At 48.9% G+C, this 21,153-nt stretch overlaps 1 protein-coding gene across 5 annotated transcripts in view; it reads right to left on the bottom strand.

Annotated features, from left to right (window-relative positions):
• The window catches only part of NTRK3 (neurotrophic receptor tyrosine kinase 3), a 361,705-nt gene that overhangs the window by 291,804 nt on the left and 48,748 nt on the right, over nt 1–21,153 (bottom strand). For all 5 annotated transcript variants that reach the window (XM_003788654.2, XM_003788653.2, XM_003788652.2 and 2 more), the window contains exons 2-3: nt 2,412–2,486; nt 1,718–1,789 (exon numbers count right to left, since the gene is read on the bottom strand). In XM_003788654.2, coding sequence (XP_003788702.1) covers nt 1,718–1,789; nt 2,412–2,486 — 147 coding nt within the window. The remainder of the gene's footprint in view (nt 1–1,717; nt 1,790–2,411; nt 2,487–21,153) is intronic.

The following is a 21,153-nucleotide window of genomic DNA, read 5'->3' on the forward strand; positions in this document are numbered from 1 at the left end:
TTTAATTGCCAGTATTTAAAACTTAAGTGGATCTTCAAATCTTCTTGAAACTACAAGTCTGGCAGTACTGGGCCCCACCCTACATGGTCAGCCAGAGCCACTTACTGGCTATCCCTTGGGAGGGGACTCCTGGTCCCAGTCTCTACTCTCCCCACCCTGTCCACCACGGGCATTTGGCTTTGTGACCCTTGCACAAGTTACTATGAAAAAGGAGACTTCTCAGATGTCAAAAGCTTTTCCCAGGGGTATTTTATAATGAAACTCAAGCCCTCAATAAAATAAACACCTGGAACATCTGGTCCAAGGCCCTTCTCTGATCCCAGCTATGCCTTGAGCTGCAGAGAACACACATAAGGAGAACCTCCCCACAGAGGTTCACCGAGGGCAACGGCTAAGCGCAGCCATCAAAAGGGAGGTCTCAGTCCCCTGGCACTGACACATCTAGCCCTGAGCAGTGGCCACAGAGCTTGCTATTTCCAGAGGGAGGAAAGAAATTTCAGCACAAAGCAGAGGTGGCCGTAACTGATTGAAAAACAATTCTTATTGAGCACTCACTATGTGCTTAGGAAAACACATAGAGACCCATGGGTAGGGCCAGGACCCCCAAAGAGAAACAACTCCCCCTCTACCATGGCCTACGCTCTTTCCTCCTGCCCTGGCTCCTCTGCCCTCCACTTCCCTGAAAGGCTCTGCCTCTCCAGACGAGATTCCCATCCATCCGGGCTAACCTTCCAATGTCAACGCAAAGGGCCTCAAACAGCGAAATCTTCAAGTGACCAGTGAAAGACTGCCACACCTCCATTGTCTCCCCAGATGCAGTAGACCCCACCCTACCTCGTTGCTGCAAAATTTCTGCTCTTTGGGAACACGTCCAGTCGATGTCCAGGACAGCCACTATCCTTGAAGAAGTGTTGTCCCAGACAGCAACCACCCCCCCCCCCCGTGAATGCAGCTGGCCAGCATTTCCCCTGTTGTCTCATCCCTAGGCTTTCTGTCATGTCCACCTTTGCCCTCTAAAAATAGCAATCCTTCCCAGGGTCTATCAGCCTGAAACTACACTGGGAGAGGAAGCACCAAGCTTGTGTGATGCTTTTCCACTAGGTCCAGTCAGAGACCTTCCACCAATCAGACGAGGCAGGTTGGGGGAGACACAGACAGACAGGAACACCCACCCATAGCCATGTGACCTCAAGCTTGCCCCCCCAAAAGCTGTGTGACCTTCCACAGGTTTCTCCACTTTTCTGAGCTCTTCCCCATTGAACCCAGAGACTGTTTAGATACAAGATCTAGTCTGGTCCTGCTTTCTCTCCTCTTCCAGGCCTCGTCCCCAACACCTGCGTGCAGGTGCACACACACACACACACACACATTTGCAGATCCACGAACAGTCTCAGAAGTGCAGTATTCACATTATATATAAGTGGAACTTCCTATCATTTACATTCCCATAAGATGGCAAATTTCATCATAAAAGTGAATAAACGTGGGAGTTGGGACACCCTCTTTCTAAGCCTTAGTCCCAGACTTTTCCTTTTCCCAGACAGGAGCTTTGCAGATCATCAAATCCAAAACCCTCCTTTTGAGAGGTAAAATGGGAGCCCCAAGGAAGCTCAGGGCCTTGACCAAGGACACACAGTGGCACTGCCAGGTCTGGACCCTCCGCGCAGGGCTCGCTCCTCAACATGCGCCCCCCTCCGCATAGCCCGCCTCTACTCACATATAGCGCAAGTGGGGGTTCTTGGCAAAGGCTCTGGGCTGGATGCTCCGAAGTCCTGAGTTCTTGATGGTCCTGGCAAGAAAGGAAAAGAGAATCAGTGGGGTCAGGGAGCAGAGGGGCGTCTGCTCTGGACTGAGACCAACAGGCAGTTAGGCCACAGCTGGCCCTGTGGCAGCTGCTGCAGGTCAAGCCGTCTCTCCTCCACCAGCCATCCCCAGGCACGCCCAGTGGCGCACCCAGGCTCACACCCCTGGGGCTCTGTGAGAGGCTGGAACATGGGCCAGCAGTGTATGTACCTACCACCACATGTCCTGACCAGCAGGGAGCTCCCGGTGGGTCAACAAGGACAGGGCTAGAGTCCACTTGGTATCTCTTCTGTCCCAGTCCCTCATACCCACTAGCACCAACACCCCAAGGAAGAGGGGCAGAGATCTCCTACCGCAAGGAGCTCAGTAGCCAGGCACAGGGCTGAGGACAGGGCTCCAGGGCCCACCTCAGGCTGTTTCCACACACAAGCCCTACCTCTCTGGGCTGGACTGAAGTGCAGGGCAGTGAAGAGATGGCCTTTGAAGCCCATGACATCTCCTAAGTAGATAACACCAGCTCTGCCAGAAAAGTCCCATGCCGGGGAAGCACAGAAGGCAGCCTTGCCACACCCAATGCCCCACCCGGGAAGTGAACCGGGGACACTCACAGTTTTTGAAGTCCCGTATACAGCTCCATGTCCACGGCGTTGAGCGTGTGCAGGCTACGCCAATTCTCTATGTGTCTGCAGGGAGGAGGAGAGCGAGAGTCAGGTCTGGGAGGGTGGCAGGGGTACTGGCACAGCACTGGCTGTCAACCCAGAGACATCTGGTTTGCATCTTGGATGGGCCTGACACAGCTAGGCTTCTGCCAAGTCCCCAAATACTTCTGAGCCTCAGTTTCTTCCTCTAAGTGGCGGGACATATGAGCCTGACGGGGGCGTTGTAAGAATTGAACGGATTCACTGGGTCCAGGTGCCCACCACACATGGCATTCAGTGTCTCCAAACTCCAGAAAGACTCCACTCTTCAGACTTGAAGCCTAATTTCCTTGCTTGCCTTTCTGAGTTTCCCTCTGTTCCCTTTCTTTCTTTTTTCCTACAGGGTGTCCCAAAAGTCACCCCTAAAATCACCATATGTAGGGATAAGGGAAAATTGTAGCTAAATGTACATTTATAAAATATTAGAAATTTTACAAAATATTTATAAAATATTGTCTATGTGGTTGGCTGCCTCTTTGTAAAATTCTCTAATGACTATTTTGTAAATAAAGGTACATTTAGCTACAACTTCCCCTTTTCTGTATGTATCGTGACTTTTGGGGCAACTTTTGGGATACCCTGTATTTAAGATTTCCTAAGGGTCTTTATTAGCTCCCACTGGTAAAGGCAACACAAATGATGCGGCTTAAAAAAAAATAGTGCTGGCTTGCCAGTGGGCGTGGCTTCTGGGTAGAAAAGACAAGGAGGGACACACATCTGCCTCCAGCAGCCACCAGGGTCCAGACACTGATAGCCTCCTTGGGGTGACCACAGCCCAATCCATTCTGGAGCTCAAGGAAACCAATGGCTTGATGTGGCACAGCTGACTCCGGAGCAGAGAAGGCTCCCTAAGGACAGGGAGGCCCAGGGTTTGGTGGAGAGAACACGCATCTAATATTCAAGGAGCCAGAGTCCAGCTTCGCCTGACACTCCGGCATCCGTGACTTTGAGCACGTGCTTTCACCTCTCTGGGCCTCTAATTTCTCCATTTGTAAAAGGAGAGGGTTGCCCTAGATCAGCAGTTTCTTCCCCTTTTCATCACACACACAAAAAATCTCCTTTTAGAACTTGTTCCCTGGAGAGCTCATGTTTAAGGAGCTTTGTGTCTGGCAAGCACACTACATGTATTAAGTACTAATTAATTCATCTTCTCGGATTTATTAATCAAAGATATAAATCACCATTAACCAGAGCTTTTCATCAGCAGACACAAACCAGTGCTCACTCACCCAATGCATAAATTCCAGCCCAAAGCAAGGAAACTTGAAAGTTCTATTCGCAAAACAAGGCCTGTCAGGGGTAGGGATCTGATTTCCGTTAGCGCTTCTGACAATGACCAAACGCTGCGGTCAAATATCCCTCATTATTGCTTTTGGGGTCCTTAGGTTCAGAACCATTAGACTATCGATTACTGAAGCCTTCCCAGCTGTAAAGCCATGCAGAAGATGACCATTCACACACACCTGCTGTCCCATGGAGCACCAGAGGATCTCAAGAAAAGGCCTCCCGCTGCCCACCTCTCCCTCCTAGGACCGACTCTCAGTCAGTGCCCATGAGGTCTGAGTACCATCTTAGTGAAGAGCACAGAGAGGCGATAGCTCATCTCACGACAGAGCTACCGAAGGCACATTCTGGCCAGAAAAGTGACAGCCACCTTCCCCAGACGTCTCCTCCCCAGCCCAACCACACCCGTAGCTCTGCCATCTGTCACCAAGTCGAGCCAGAGCCAGGAAGGCAGCAAGCCTCTGGCTGCCAGGGCCTCTGGAAGCATTTCAGAGCCGCAGAGCGATAAGGTACGCTGCGAGCCTGTTTTGTACCACATTCTCTCAAAGTCCCTGCTGAGCAGCCAGAGACACTGGCATCTGCTGGGGACATGGACCAGGTGGCCAGGTTGGTATTGGATTGGATTCCAGGTCCAAAGTCTTCTCCCTAGAAGCCTCGTAGCCCCAGGTCAGTTTGGGTGGTCTGGTCTCATCACGGCAGGGACCTTGACAACATTTCAGACAAAAAGGAAAGCCAGAAGGAGCAGGACTGCCTGTGCCACTAGGTCCCCCGGTGTGGTCCCTGAGCCACTGATAAGTTCCCAAGGAGATTCAGTGTTTGCACAGAATACCTTTTGTTCACGGGAGCCCAGCATCCCACGAGGATCTGCTCCCAACAAGGGACTGTGAACCAAATTGTTCAAATAAGTGGAATCATTTCTCTCAGCCTCCACTTGAATTCTATAAATATGTTTTTATTACAGTTGGGCTATCAATCACTACTGCATCCAAAACTTTATCTTTCTCAGCCCTCATGGCCCACAGACTGACCCCACCCCAACCAAGGCACACCCTGAGCTGTGGTGGGGAAATGGACGTACTCCTGGCTGCAAAGAATCCTCTGTGAAATAGAATAACGACCACCACTTCCTCTGCTGGGTGAGTCTGCATTTTCCCAAATCAGGGAACGGCTTTGTACGGCCACAGTGCAATAGTGTGGTGAGAGGTCACGCTCCGGGACAGTGGACAGTGACTACAGCCCTCCACCTGCTTTTGGACAGCTCCAGAGCTAAGAATAGCTTTTATATTTTTATAAAATCAGAAGAATCATATTTTGTGACACATGAAAACGATATGAAATTCAAATTTCTTTGTCCATGCCCATTCATTTACTGTCACCCATGGCTACTTCTAAGCTACAATGACAGACCTGAATAGGTGAAGCGTGAGCGATGTGGCCACAAAACTTAAAATATTTACTCTCTGGCCTCTGCAGAAAAAAGTTACTGAACCCTACCCTGGAACCAGCATCCCATCCCTACTTCTACCTATGTGACCCTGTCTAGGTGACTTTACCTGTTTGTGGCTCAGTTTTTTCATCTGCCAAATGGGGATGAGAACACACCTGCCTGGTAAGAATGGTGCGATCACTGACAAGACTACGTTAAAAAGCCCTCAGGCAGCGTGGGGCACACGTGAGTCCTGGGGCAGAGCCAGCTATGCCGATTATTCTCCCTCTGTGCCTTCCAGAGGCTGAGTAGTCTTTTCTCAGTTTTCAAGCTAAAAATGGCATCAGGCTTCTGCTGGAAGTTGACATTTTTTTTTCAGCAATCATTGATAAAAATCCCCACGTGGCAGAAGGGTGCAGCGGTAGGAAACCTGTCACTCACGACCTCTAGGAAAACCGTTCCAGCAGAAATTTATAAACAGGTTCAAGGAATGCGCAGATGCCACATCAGAGCAGGTTCCAAGGAAGAGCAGGACGGCGAAGGTGCAGGCCTGACATTTGCGGATGACATCGCCGGGTGCCTGCCAAGTTCTCCTATGACTCACCACTTGGTACCAGACCAGGGTGGGGGTGGGGAGGGGTCAACGAGGGTTACTCTGCTGGCTGGTTTGTGCTCTCAGGGAGGCCAAGAGGTTAAGTGGGAAAGGCAAGCTCTAAAAAAATAAATAAGTAAGACAAAGTAGGAGAGCTGGTTTGGTTCGCTTTTGTTAAAGGTAGTAGTGGGGACTTGGTCCATACAACTACACATGGCCTCCCCTTTCTGTAGCTTTTCTGGATTGCTGGGGTGGTTTCCAGTGAGCACTTGTTTTAGCATATGTTTTGCCATTTGAAGAACCATCAGCAACAACACGTTTCTATAGGAAGGTCAGGTGCCCGAACCCTGAGTGGGGTGGTGACGGATGGTTCTGCTCTAGGACCCCTAGCTGGCCTGGCTCAGCCCTGCCAGGGCCCCTCACAAACCCACTCCCACCATGGGGGAGAAGAATCAGCCATGCCGGGACATGGGTCAATGTGCCCACACAGCTCTGTAGCATGTGTGGTGGCAGTGGCAGTGGCCCTCCTGGGGATCTACAGCTCTGACCTCAATTTGGGTGTCCCTGCTTCAGTCAGGAATAGGGAGGAGAGGGAGCAGAGGAAGGCAAAGGGGGGCTCCAGGCTCTCACCCTTTCCTTAAACAAATCCCCTCCACTTTAGTCTCTTAACACAGTGGTCCTCGAGGGGAGGCCATTTTGCCCCAGCAATCGTGTGACCACACCTGGAGACAGTTTTGGTTGTCACAACTGGGGAAAAAGAGTACCACTGCCTTACAGTGGGTGGAGGCCAGGGGTGCTGCTGAACGCCCAACAGTGCACAGCACAGCTCCCCGCCACAAAGAATCACCAGCCCAAAATGTCCACAGTACTGAGACTGAGAAACCTTGCTTTATTATATAAAGCTTCTGCCCAAGATTGCCACTGAAGCAAGAGTCCCATGACATAAAACATCAATTTTAAAAATGACTGCTTTGTAGCAAACACTATAAGGCCTCAGGCCAAAACACGCAAAAGTCTGCCTCTGGGTCACTGCGTCCAGGGGAGAGAGAAAAGATTGAAAGCCAAGGCTCCCTGGACCCTCCCAAGGCAAAGGCTTTACTTGAGAGGAAATGAAGAGCTCTTTGGCCCATGGGACTATGGTCCAAGCCAGGCTGCACATTTGAGAAGCAAGAATGGTCTCTTCTCACCATCTCTGGCTGGAATCCACCAGCCAAGAGCCTTTTTCCTCCCCTAGAAGTTTCTCTCCTGGATTTCTCATGCCTCTTCATTCCATAGAAAAGAGAAATGCTTCAGCCAGAGAGTGAGCTCAGTACCCTGTCCCTATCCTCTTGCTACTGCCCTCAATGACACTCTGCAATGAATCTCTGCTCTGCTAAGAGCTAATGAGCACCTCTTTTCCTTAAAGAAGGTGGCAGTGAGGCATAATACATAACAACATGGACCTCCTGAGCCAGAGCCAAGCTTAGAGCTGCAGCTCCAAAACCTCAATGAGGTCACAGTGGACCTCCATGGTCAGGATTTTATGATGCTGCCAGCTGCGATTGAGTGAGGCAGAGACAGGGAGGGCCATGCAGAGTCTCTTCTGAAATATTAGAAAAACTATCAGAAACAGCTGAACTCTCAATGACTCACGATATCCAATCCTGAGCCTTGGAGACCCAGGACCACAGATAGGTGCTTCATACCCAGTTTTGGAATGAAACATGGCATAAATTAAATTAATTGATACATTCAAGGAGAACACAAAAATCCTTTGTGTGTGCTGGAATAAATGAGCTTAAGCTTTTGTACCACAGCTCTGTCTTCTTCCTTCTGTTTTTGCTTTGACCAATATGAAAATGAATTGGAAATCTCCAAGCATCTAAAAATTAGATGGTACAGACTGTGTGGTCCATATTTTAATTAAAAACATGTCCTGTGGATATGCCTGAGAGTTGTTTATACCTCTACTACTTAGTGTTTAATATTTATGCTTCCTCTACACAGAAAACTCGAGGACATTAAGACATCCACTGCCATCTAATTTCGGAAGATGAACGTGGCTGAGGCAGCCCACAAAAGGGCCAAGACACCCTTCACCTAGCAGAACGTCCTTGGTCATGTGGACACACCTAGAAGACAGGGGTTTCTGTCGGGGGGATGTGGGACACCCTCCCTTCTATTGGACATGGCAGACCAGGAATTGCCTCGTCTTTCCAAGCTTTCCCCTCTTCTCCTTTGGGGTCAGATTGCTGTTATTTTCACTGTGACTTCTCACGGCTATTAATGAGCTGTTCTTCATAGCCAAACTTTCTAGACAACTAAATCTAAATGCAAAACCTTTGTATTTTCAACTTCCTTACTGTGTGTTCCTTTTCCCCCTAAAATGCATGTAATGACACACCTCCTTGCCTTTTTAAGCAGAGTGAAGTGATCATGATTAACACGTTCTTGATGACCCTCCATCATCATGACCAACCTAACCATTCTGCTTGGCTGCAACACAGCAAAGCCCTCAGAAATGCTTCAGGATGCAGAACTTACATCTCGCTACTGCAAATGGGCCCACCCTGGTAGGACTTCTGATTCTAATGGTTATTGCATCCATGGTTATTTTTAAGAATTTTCTGGCTCTTTCTTTGATATCAGGCTGGGGACCCTCACCTCTTGAACAGCTGCCCCCAGGGCCCCCTCCCTCCTGATGTGGTGTGACTAGTTCCTTGCCACTTCTTGGAGCATACGGGTCAGGCACTGGCATCTGGAAGCACCCTAACTTGGAGATGACACAGGCTCTAGCAATGGAAGCCAGGTGCCCTCGTGCCACTTACGTGAGCCTCTCCAGTCCCTCAGTTTCCTCATAGGAAATCTGTTTGTGGTGAGGGTTAGAGAAAGCAATGCCTAAGTTTTCAATTCACCACCAGAGCAATAAATAGCTGATTCCATTGCTATTCTTAGAACTGTGTGTTAAGTAAGAGAAAATAGGATGTAAGGCAGTGGTTCTCAATCTTTCTAATGCCGAGATGTAGTTTTCATTGTTACAAAGGGATCGTGACCCACAGGTTAAGAACTACTGATCTAAGGAAATATGAAAAACTTGCACATACACACCCATACAAATGGGTAGCTATTTACCCTTGTTTTCTTACTACTTTATTTTGTGCCTTCTTTCTAGATAATTGAAGTTAGCGGATAAGTGAAGCTTTCTGAAAGTGCACTCATGATTCACATTTACATAGCCCTACCTAAGGGTACACCATAAACATTATGTTCACTGTACTCGGAGATACATCCTGGCAGGAGGCAGCTGAAACTAAAGCTTCCCTGATGTTTTATATATATATATGAGTAGCCCACTCTTCCCATGCAGAACTCAAAAGGTTTGGAGAACAACGAGATTGCATACAGGTGTTCCTTCTCTCCATTGGGTGCCTAGGGAAACTAGCCTGAATTCCACTTCCTCACAAGTCAACAGTGGAGCACACACATGCATGAGCGTACTAGTGGGCATGCATATGCATGTGCGAGCTAGGGGGCACACATGCGCACACGTGAGCACACACGATGGGCAGTGCATGTGGCTCCAAAGCTTTGTAGGGCAATGAGGAAATTGATTTGTTATCCAGGCGCATTATGTCTAGTGATCCAGACAGCAGCATTAGATTTCAATTGTCTGATATGTTTAGCATTATAAACAAGCCATCGGGAGCAACGGCTCCATGGTGCTCTGGCACCAAGGGGGCTGGGAGCTGCATCAGGTCCTAGCAGCCAAGTCATCCAGCTCTCCCTCCCTTGATAGTTGTTGTGGGTGTGGGTACTAGATGCCTGGGGGCCCAGGGACTGGAGGAGTGATGGGGGGGGGTGGAAGGGGTGGGGATGGATGTGTGGGGGGGGATGGCGGCTGGGGCGGGTGGAGGAGTGTGGGGGGGGGGGGGGACGCCAGCCATGCCAGCACACCAGCACACAATTCTACAAGCATCTCTGCACCAAGGACAACAGTGAGCCAGCCCCACATCTGGGACCCCCAGGACCGCGGAAAGGGACATTCAGATCAGATTGTACAGCGAACAGATGAGAGACGACAGCATCTGTGCTGGCTTCCTGATCAATTCCAAAGCTTGTGCCAGGAACAAAGAATGTTCCTGTACACACCTGTGCCATTCAGGTGCAGAGATGCACAGTCTCCTAGCAGAAGAAAAGATCAAGGGCACACCCCCTCGGCTAGCACCCTAAGAAAAGGCCTAACTCACAAAAATGGGATTTTGCCAGGGAGGCAGCCAGTTCACTGGGTGTTCCAGGCTGTTGTACTTGAACGTACCAACCTATGGCCATACTGACTTGGCCCCCTCCTCAGCCATCTGCTTCTCTCCACCATCAGGGCCACTGCCCAGGCTGGCTCTGGATGGTGACCCCAGCCTGCGTACACGTAAGTGCTGCAGGAGACCACCACCACTTTGTGGAGAACAGCCATCCCTCCTGACTGTCCTCCTGTTTTCGCTCTCCTCCCTCAACCATCTCGGCTGTTGCCAGTGTACCCTCCCTGCTTAAAGCCCTCAAAGAGTTTCGCTTTGCTGTGACAATAAAATCCAAAGGTCCTGCCTTAGAGGGCCACTAGCTGACTCCATGGCCCCTTCTCTAGCACTCTCCCCCGGTTTCATGGGCTCCAGTGACACACACCCGCCTTCTGGTCCTTAAACGTGCTGGGCTCATTCCCAACCAGGCCCTTGTGAAGCTCTCCTTTCCTTTAATTCCCCAGGTTCTCACTCACAAATCGCCTTCTCGTAGGAGCTGCTCTGAGTCCCTGTGTGGGCAGGGTGAGTCTCCCCTTTCCCTTAGAATTGCTCTTGGCTCAAATCCCTGTTGATATCCTTCACAGACCTTAAAAACCATCGGTAACTATCTTATTTGATTATTTGATAATGTGTTTGTCATCAGTGTCTATATACCAGAACTGTAATGCACAGGAACAGGGATCATTATCTGTGTTATCCACCATTTACTCACCTCCAAAATCTCCCATAGAATCGGCTGCCCCATGGGACATACACAGCTGGGAAGCCACGCAGGTCTGTGCTAAGTAGCCACTCGCTGCCCCACCTCACAGCCAGAGGGTCTCTGCACTCAGAACCTACATGGCCCTCACCCCACACCCTTGAAGAGCCCAGAGCTCCGGTCCAACCTCACCAGCACTCTGAACTTGATTGCTGAGGAGGGATATGGCCTGAAGCACAGCACTGAACATCCCAGTTGGGGACAGGAAATCACTACAGAGCCTAGTGCCAGGGGGAAAGGGGCGACAGAGGTCTTTAGAGCTCCACGTACATGGCTCCCTCCCAGGACCGGGTCTCACTCCACTGCCAGGAGCAGTATCAGGAGTGGGGAAATAGGTGGGCCCCCTTGCTCCAAACAAGGAGGAGGCAGGAACACTCTCGGCACATTAGCACATCTTTTTCCACCTTTCCCTTCCCCACATGACCTTGGCCTTCACCAAAGCATGAGTTCTCTAAGAGCTGTAAGCAGGAGTTTTTGCTTCCAGAAAGAACTCCGTAAGGGATCAATGTTAGATCGTAAGCATTCAGCTGTCAGTCAGCTCCCGGCGCGGACCCTCCTCCCTGCCCTCAACCCCTCACCTTCTCAAAAACTCATTCATGTTTTTTCTCCTTCTCTTCCCTGTGCCCTCACTCTCTCTCGACTACGTTTTCCCATCAGCCTACGACCATGCTCTAGTAGAACCCATCTGAGAAAAGAAACAATCTCCTTGACTCCACATCCTCCTTTAGGTACAGACTCACATCTCTGCACTTCTCTACAGCACATGGTTACAAAAGAATGGTCTACACTGTTGGCCCTACTTACTCATCTCCCTTTGAGTCTCCATCCCATTTGTCTTCTGTACCCACAACTCCAATGAAATTGCAATGCCAAGGTCACCAGTGATTTCCATGTTGGCAAATCCAATCAACCCTCCTCTATGTCCAGTCACCCAATCTCCTGGCAGCACTTTACCTCGTTAACCACTCCCTCTCCCTTTAAGCATTCTCTTCTCCTCTCTATCTCTGGCTTCCTGGACTGCCCTCTCTCCTGGGTTTCTTTATACTCTAGCTATTCCTTCTTAGGCTCCTTTGGTGATTCAATATTCTTTGATCACCGAATGTTGTCATCTCCTAGGTCTTTACCCTAGGACCCTTCTCTTTACCTCCCCCTCATCCAGCCACGGTGATATCCCTCAGGTGCTCAGCCCCAAACACCATCTATGTGCTGACTGCACATACGTGTATCTCTCTAGCAGACCTCTTCCCTGAGCTCTGGGCACTGAGCTGACAACTTAGCAGACCCAACCCCACCTTTGCTTTCCTCCCACTGAGATTTTTCCATATGAGAACGTGGCCCTGACAGCATCCAGTTGTCTAAGCCAAACTTTATTATTGGTCCCAGCTCTTCTCCCCTCCTAACACTCAGGCCATTAGCAGGTCCACCGCCACCACAGATAGCAACTCTACCTACTTCCTGCCACCCCCGCTGTGGCCACATGAGCCCAGGCTGCTATCCCCCATCACAAAGACCACTGCCTTCAAACACGACCTCTGCTTCCTCCCAGCCCGCCTACAGACTCTCCTCCATGCACAAATCAGAATAAGCTTTCTGAAACACAAATCTAATCATGGCCTTCTCACCAAAACAAACACAAAAAACTGCCAGCAGCTTCTCCTGCACTTCACTTGGGACAAAACTCAGACTCTACCACACCAGCGAGGTGCTACACGTGGTGAGACTCATGCGAGCCCCTCGTCAGCTCCGACTAACCTGCCTCACACTCACCTAGATTCAGCCTCTCTGGTCTCCTTTCTAGTCTCCAAAACAGCAAACAAGTTCCCTCCTCTTGGTTCTCTGCATTTGGTTTTTCCAGTGACCAAGATTCTTCTAAAACGTCACTTTCTCAGAGAAGCCTTCCCTAACCAACCAACCTCGCTAGGGCCATTCTCCAAACTTTCCTCTAGATCAGCAGTTCTCAAGTCAAGGCTGGACTGTGCCCCACAGGGGACATTTGACATGGTTTGGAGACATTTTTGACTGTCACTGTTGGAGAGATACCACTGGCACCTAGTTGGTAAGGGCCACAGACGTCATCGATACCCTACAGAGCACAGGACAACCCCTCCCCACCCCCACCACAGCAAAAAATTATCCAATCAGAAATATCAGTAGTGCCAAGTGTGAGAAATGCCGCTCTAGATATTTCCTTTATATCACTTGTCAAAATCTCTAATTATGTCGGGTTTTGTGTTTACTTGTTTATTGAGCATCTCTCCTAATGGAATACAAGCTCCATGCAAGAATCCAGGCAACCTGTCTGTTGTAGACATTTGTATCTGCAACACTCATTCCAGTTCCTGGTCAGAGAAAATTTAAATGAACAAATTAATAAATAACTGTCCCTCAGCAGAATGCTGTGACCTTGCAGCAAGGCATGGAAAAGCAATGGTTGCAGAAATCTTGATGGGAACAAGCACTATCTCCAACCACTTGGAAGTCTAAAGAAGTAAGCTGTGCCCATGTGATTGGGGTCAGGGGGTTGGACCTCTTGTACCCCCTAAGAGAAAGTCTCCTCCTGTCTGCAGATGAGAATCAAACTGTGTTGATTATGAAATTTCTGGTCCCTACTAGACATCTCAGCTTTGAACCAGCAGAGAATATGGAGGTCTTTGATCAAGAGTAGAAATTTCCTCAGGCAGGGAGAGAGACATTGATTTTGACCCTTACTCCCAGTGGGCCTTGGGGGAGAAAGAGCAGGAGTCTGGTCCAGGTCTGAGCAGCTGGCTTGAAAGTAAGCCAACAGAGGGAGCTCTGTGCCTAAAATCCGGGGCCCCAGGGGCTCTCAAGAGTGTTGCCCTTCAGGTGGCCAATTTCCTTAGGAAAATATGAAATGGCCAGACCACCCTTTACTGAATTACAAAGCACTTATCACTTCTTTAATAACTACCCGCATGGAGGACTTAATTCACTCAATATGGAAGTTATAAAGGCGAATTGGTAAGTGAGCATTAGGCTCAAGTGCATTGCATAAAGACTTACGAGAGCAATATTTTCCCCTATTAAAGAGGTAGATTTTCTCACTGCAACTCTGCCTCAAAGTTAATGCAGAAAAGTCAGTCCAAAGCTTGGGGGCATTTACACTGTTAGAGGGTAATTCCAGGTCACTGGGAGGAAAAAGAATCCTTGGCTTTCTGGGAATAATTATTCCGGAACCTGAGGGTGTCAGAGTGATTAGTCAAGGTAACCATCTGAAAGACAAGATCACATCAGTGGTGCCCGGCTCTCTCCTCTGCGTACATTGGCTGGGATGTGAACAAGCCACAGAGAAGAGAGAAATCACGGGCAGACAAAGAAAGGTAGGCTGTGCAGAGGGACCTACAAGAGGTTGGTCCCCTTGGCCGGCTCCTTCAAAGACCCCAGCACTGGAAGGAAGCAACACAGATTTACATCAGGGATTTGAAAGGAAGGAGCATTAGCCCTCCTAATCCGTGAGGAAACCAGCTCTGGAATTTACAAATGTTCCAGAGAATTCCAGGGAAAAGCTGGAGAGATGGCCTTCTTCATCCAAGTGCAGGAAATACAGGTTTCGTTCTTGTTAACTTTTCTCTCCCTTGCTTCCGCGTCACTACTAGTTTCCTTTCCTCTAGCAATTAACCGTTTGTTCCTTTTCCCAGAGATTCGATCTCTCTGAAGGCATCTCTCTATTCAATGACTTCAATCACTGCCTAATTAGACATTAATTCCAGGTCTGCAGCTCTGCCCCCATGAGACCTGACCTCTCCTCTGTCCTGTGGTTCTTGTTCACACAATGTGCATTCCCCTAGACTCCTGAGAGCAAATATGGATGGAACAGCTCCTCTCGCCTCCTGAACTTCTCCAAACTACCTCCTCTGAGTCCTCCTGACTTGGAACATTACAGCAGACATAGTGAGTTGATTTCGAGTTATGTATAATACCAGAGGGCTAGCAAGAGCTGGCACATACTGCTGTGTTTAGGAGTCTGTGGGTTGGGGGGCGGGAGGAGGAGAGAAGCTGTGATTGATTAGTGATGTCTAGCATGGGCACAGCATATGTAAGTACCATAAAAATGCCATCTATATAAGAAACAAAAACAAATCTGAAGGGTACAAGTGAATCTTTCTAAGAGTAGAATGTGAACATTTTAAAACAATAACTAAGAAAATGACATGAAGGCTATGTTAACCAGTTTGATGGAAGTGTTTCAGATTGTGTGGGAAAACCCCACACTGTACCCCAGAAGTGCATTAATGTACATAGTTACCATTCAATTAAAAAAAAAATCTGAAGGCATTACTCTACCAGACTTCAGGTTATACTATAAGTTTATAGTGATCAAAACATCATAGTATTGGCATTAAAAATAGAGACACAGATCTATAAAACAGAATTGAAAACCTATAGATGAAGCTAACCTCATATTGCCATCTGACCTTTGATAAGTCAAACAAGCATACAGTGGGAAAAAGAATCCCTATTTAATAAATGATGCTGGGAGAACTGGTCAGTCTCAGATAGAAGACTGAAACTGGACTTGTGACTCTCACCACTTACAAAAATTAACTCATGCTGGATGAAAGATTTAAATCTAAGACATGAAACTGTAAAAACTCTAGAAGAAAGTGTGGAGAAAACTCTTAATGATATTGAGCTGGGGAAAGATTTTATGATGAAAACCTCATTGGCAATAGCAGCAACAACAAAAACAAATTGGGACCCGATCAAGTTGAAAAGCTCCTGCACAACTAAGGACACAACAAACAGAGCAAACAGGCTCCCAACCTTCAGAATGGGAGAAGATATTTGTGTAGTACAAATCTGATAAAGGGCTAATAATCAGAATCTATGAATCTACAAAGAACTCAAGCAAATCAACAAGAAAATAGCAAACAATACAATTATTCACTGGGCAAGAGGCATGAACAGAACCTTCTCCCAAGAAGACAGATGAATGGCCAAAATGCACATGAAAAAATGCTCATCATCTGCCAGGCACAGTGGCTCACACCTGTAATCCTAACACTCTGGGAGGCCGAGGCGGGTGGATTGCCTGAGCTCAGGAGTTCAAGACCATCCTGAGCAAGAGCAAGACTCCGTCTCTAAAAAAAGAAAATAGTCAGGTGTTGCAGTGGCCACCTATAATCCCAGCTACTTAGGAGGCTGAGGCAAGAAGATCGCTTGTGTCCAAAAGTTGGAGGTTGCTATGAGGTATGACGCCATGGCACTCTACCAAGGGTGACAAAGTGAGACTCTGTCTCAAAAAAAAAAAAATGCTCATCATTCCTTATCATCAGAAAAATAAAAACCGAAATCACCTGAAGATATTACCTAGGGGAGAATAGCCCACATCACAAAGTCCCAACGCTGCAGATACTGCTGGGAGAGCAGAGAGAAGGGAACACCTATATGCTGTTGATGGGACCTCAAACTAGTGCACCCTTTCAGAAAGAAGGATAGAGAATCATCAAAGAGATGAAAATAGACCTCTCATTTAATCCCACAATTCCATTACCAGGTATCCACCCAGAAGAAAAAAAACCATTTTATCACAAGGACAAATTGTATCTGAATGCTTACAACAGCTCAATTCACAATCACCAAGACATGGGATCACCCCAAATGCCCATCACCACGTGGATGCATTAATAAACTGTGGTGTATGTATACCATGTATATTCAGCCACAGATGAAAGATGGAGGCTTTACATCTTTTGTATTTACACGGATGGAGTTGAAATGACCATTCTCCTCAGTAAAGTCTCTCAAGAATGGAAAAGCAAGCACCCTACACACTCAATACTAATTTGAATCTAGTACGGGAACAACTACAGACCCACATGAGAGAAAAACACAATCACATTCAAGTAGAGGGGATGAAGAAGGGAGAATGGAGTCTCAGTAAGCCCCCACCAAATGGGTACAATGTACGGGTATATGGCGCACCTCCTGGGTGAAGGACTCAGCCACAAGTTGGATGCCACCTAACAAATACAAACAATGTAACCCAATCACGTGTACCCTTATATTAATCCAGAATAAATATATATTATATAAAAAGAAATTTAAAAAGAAAATACTATCTATCCAAGAGGTCTTTGACATCTTTCTCTCTTAGATTTAAGACCCATCAATCCTCCTTGTTGATGTTTCTAGTAACTTCCCTTGTCCTGAGAAAGCCTCGTGCCCAAAAGCCTCCAGCGACTTCTCTTTGCAAGCCTTTCAGCTGTCAGTCTTTGTTTTCTAGCCTGTTCCAGCCTCCATTTTTCAAAGATGACGTTGGATCATGTCCCTCAGAGGCTCAAGACACCCCATGGCTATCAAATGCCTCTCACACCAAACCAAAACTTCTATTAGGAAGCCTTAACCCTGCAGGAAATCTGCACCTGAGGAGAAGGGGGTGTACAGAGAGCTGGAGACACTTTGAGGACAGAGGAAACTTTTTCTCTGCTCCCACGTGCACCTGCTGCACTACTGGGATGCCTTTCTGAGGCTCAAATCCAGATCGAAGCTAAGAAGAAAGGAGAATTGCTAATGGGACCTGTGTAAAGGGCTCTCGTGCCCCTATCCCTAGATCCTCGCATCCCTGTATCCCCTCATCTTTCCTTCAAAGAAAATAAAAACTCAAGCTGCTGTTGTGTGCTCACATCAACAGAGAAATCAGCCCACCAAGTAGTATCATGCCTGTCCCCTCTGGCTCTACTGTGAACTTTTAGAAGCCATTTGGTGTAGTGAAAATATAAGGGCTTTGGAGTCAACACTGGGCTCCACTTTCTAGCCTGTTGCTGACCAGCTGGGTAATCTCCCATGGCCTCAGTTTCCTCATCTGTAAGATAGAGAGACAATGACCTCATGGAGGCATCATGACGTCTGTGAACGATCTAGCAAGCACATTGCCTTGAAAGAGGCTGGTGCTCAAAGAATGTTTCTTTTTCTCTACAAAAAGCAGTAGTCACTGGACTGTGCAAGGATTGAGGTTGGGAACTGGAGCCTCCATGGCAGAGAGTGAGACCCTACCTGCACCTGCAGTGGCTAAGGCTGTGACACACGTGAGGCCTGAGACCCTCCCCGGAGACCCTAATCCCCACCTCTCCCCACCGCTTCTTCCTGTAGTAATGCAGCCTGCACTTTTCAAGTCAACCAAACAAAGCCCTGGCTGCCAAGAGCTGGTTCCCTCCCGTTTCCTCCGAGCCAGCCTCCTGCCAGCCCCTGGGTACTCCGTGAGTGTTTGTGGAGCAGAACATCTCCTTCTGGGCTTCCCCTACGCAGCATCTTCCTCTCTCCACTAAGCTTTTAACAAACCATCACCACCCAGTCACAGTCACTCGGTGATCCCAGGCTCACCCTCTAATTACTGGGGAATTTTTTCTAGGTGACTGCCAGTGTACATGTGTAATCCACCTGTGTGCCGAGGCATCATCTGCCTGGCTTCCCTCATGAGAGTGTAAATTCCTTGACAACAAAGGCAGCTGCGTCCTGTTATTCTGTTCGCCCTCCTCCTGCCCTGAGCTTGGTTCTGCACCCAGAGAGCGTTCAGACCTCACAGGGATTCCCTGCAGCTTCTCCTTGAAATGGGGCCCAGTTGGGCTCCATCCCACAGTGGAGAAGCTCTGTCTGGGACCTGGGACAAGGCTAAGATTAATGTCAAGGGTCAGAGAAGCACAGAATAGAGAGGAGGAGAGATGCTGATTGGCACACGCCCCTCAAATTCTCATCCTTTACGACTCAGCTCACATGCTTCCACTTTCTAAGAGCCTTCCTTGGCCCCTCTTTCTGGGTCACAAACCCCTCTGCCTTGCTGTCCATCACAGAACAAGGGTTGATTCTTGAAATAGGTAAAGCACAGACTCAGAACCAACCGGACATGCAAAGGGCTGCAGCAGGGTCCCAAGCTCTCCTCCTAAGCTAGGAACTGACCTTAGCTTCTGGAGTGGGGTGGGGGTACAAGAGGTACCAGAGGAGGAGGCAGCTGGCTGCAGTAGTGGGTGTTGTCACTTGTGGGCTCAGCAGCAGACACTTTCCCACAACTCCCTGGCCTTAACTGGCATATGCTGATGAGTGTCAGCTCCAAACAAGCCTGTGCTTCCCACAGGACACTCAGGACACCGTCCTGTACTCTTTGCACACCTGTCTCCTCCACCAGAACTAGGGCCATGTCTTTTATCTCAGCATCCCCAGTGCCACGCAGTGCTTGGCTCCTAAATTGCCCTCAGTAAATGTGGTGTGGATGGGGCAGGAGCTCTCCTTCCCAGAGCTGCCAGCTTCACCCTTGGACAAGAACATTTCATCTCCTGAAAAGAATCATCCAAACTAACAAAGAAAGGTCTGAGGCACCACCTGGGGAATCCCATAAGGTGGATGCAAAGACACTACTCAGCACTGCGTTAGGGAGCCTGGCCAAGCAGATCCCCTGGAGACCCTCCGCACTGGGGAGCAGTGGAGGCAGATGGAAACCTCAAGGTCAAGACAGTGCTTCTGCCTCCAACCGAACACCTGGGGATACTGGGAGAGACTTAGACTCCCATCCCTGCAGGCATTCTTCCTCTCGAGGCCTGTAACCACAAGGTTCACTCAAGGATCCGAGAGGCTGGGTAATGTAGACCCCCACTACTGGCTTCCAAAGTGGAGTTTGGCAGGCAGGATAGCAGCGCCCCACTTGCAGGAGACATGTAGGGATGGTACCTAGTGGTTAAGTGGAATGAAAAGCCTACAAGCTGGCGAGGGATTAGAGCCTGAACAGTCTGGGAGACACAGGTCCTATTCTCACATTATGCACAAGGACCCAGAGCAGAGCCCATGGCTGTGTGCACAGACGGTGACAATGAATAAATTGGTGGCATCACTGAGCACGGTGCCTGGGCCTCTGGCTACTGAGCTCACTCAGGTCCAGCTGCTCTCCCCACATGGAAGGAACCTGACGGCCAGAAGCCTCTCCTCAGCCCCACGTGCCCTGCCTGGCTGTCAACTGCAGCAGCTTTACTCAGTGGGTCGCCTCTTGGGTCAAGTTCTAGCCAGGCCTCACCTCAGTGGGGCCTTCATTCAGTGGTTTATGTGCCAGCTGCCTCAGCCTGGTGACTGGTGTACCTGGAGAGATTTCGCCCCTGTTCCACCAGCCTCCACCTTTCCTGCATGCCTAGTACTGTGAGCGCCTCATCAATATGACCTGGTCTCTGCCCCACCCCGATGGCTACTTCATTGAAATTCTGAGATGATGGAATCCTTCCGAACCCCAGCCGCTCAGCTGGGCCCTAACAACACAACTAGCACACCATCAGCCTCCTTTCCTGGTAGAATGGTCCAGGCCCTGTTCACACTTCTCATCATCACCACCTTGCTAATGGCTAATGGACCAATTTCAAACTGTGTACAGCCCTCTGTGCTGGCCTTGGAATCACAGCATTATTAATCTGGGGTTAACAATACATGGCATGTAGCATTGCTGCTCAGGCTGACCATATTAGACCAGACCCATGGCCAGCAGTTCAGCCTTACCCCACTGTGACATGTCAGGACAAAGGCTGCCTATACTCCAGATCCACCACGCTGATAGATGTGGTTGCACCTTGGTAGTTCTAGGCTTCTTCCCAAAACCAGACCCCAAATCAAACCATACTCAGCCTCTTGGAGACACAGGTATGGATGATCCGCTTGGCAGCATCCTCCTGAGACCTCAGTCCACCTGTCACTAACTTTCTTCCTTCTCTTCACCAGCATGCCACCACCAGGGATTCAGAATGCCTAAAAGCTTATGCACCTACTTATGCACCTACTACCCATGGGTCTCATGGGCCTTGTGTGTGAGCTCCAAGGGTGTGTACAGTACCCCCCCCCCCACTACATGCAATGCTAGAATGCAGAGCACAGGACCTCCCTGAAGGTGAAAAATTCCACAGTAGTATTCAACTCAGACCCTCAGGGAACCTGAGTGGCACCAAACCCTTACCCCTTGAACACCTCTTAAATGCAGTGGAAGCACAGAGGGGTCAAAGTGCAAATGAACCCTGAGGAAAACACTCCCCATTCACATCATCTGGACATAAGGGTGGCTTTGGCCATCCCACCCAGGCAGGGAAGATGTAGAGTCTCTGTTGGTCCTTATGCTTAAAACTGGGAGATGCAGCCACTGCCTGAAGGTGCCGTGGGGTTCCAAAGCTTCAGAACACAAGGCCAGGACACCATGATGTTGGACATTTTCTAAATGGAAGCTGCCTACATGCTAAAGAGACCCATTCACTGGGTCTGCTCCTAGGAAGTTTTGTTGTTGTTGTTTTGCCCCTGGAATAAACATTCGCACAGGGCTCTTCATATAGACAGCAGCTTTATGA

This window comes from Otolemur garnettii, unplaced genomic scaffold, assembly GCF_000181295.1.
Source record: "Otolemur garnettii isolate 467f Iridium unplaced genomic scaffold, OtoGar3 scaffold00029, whole genome shotgun sequence".
NCBI lineage: Eukaryota > Metazoa > Chordata > Mammalia > Primates > Galagidae > Otolemur > Otolemur garnettii.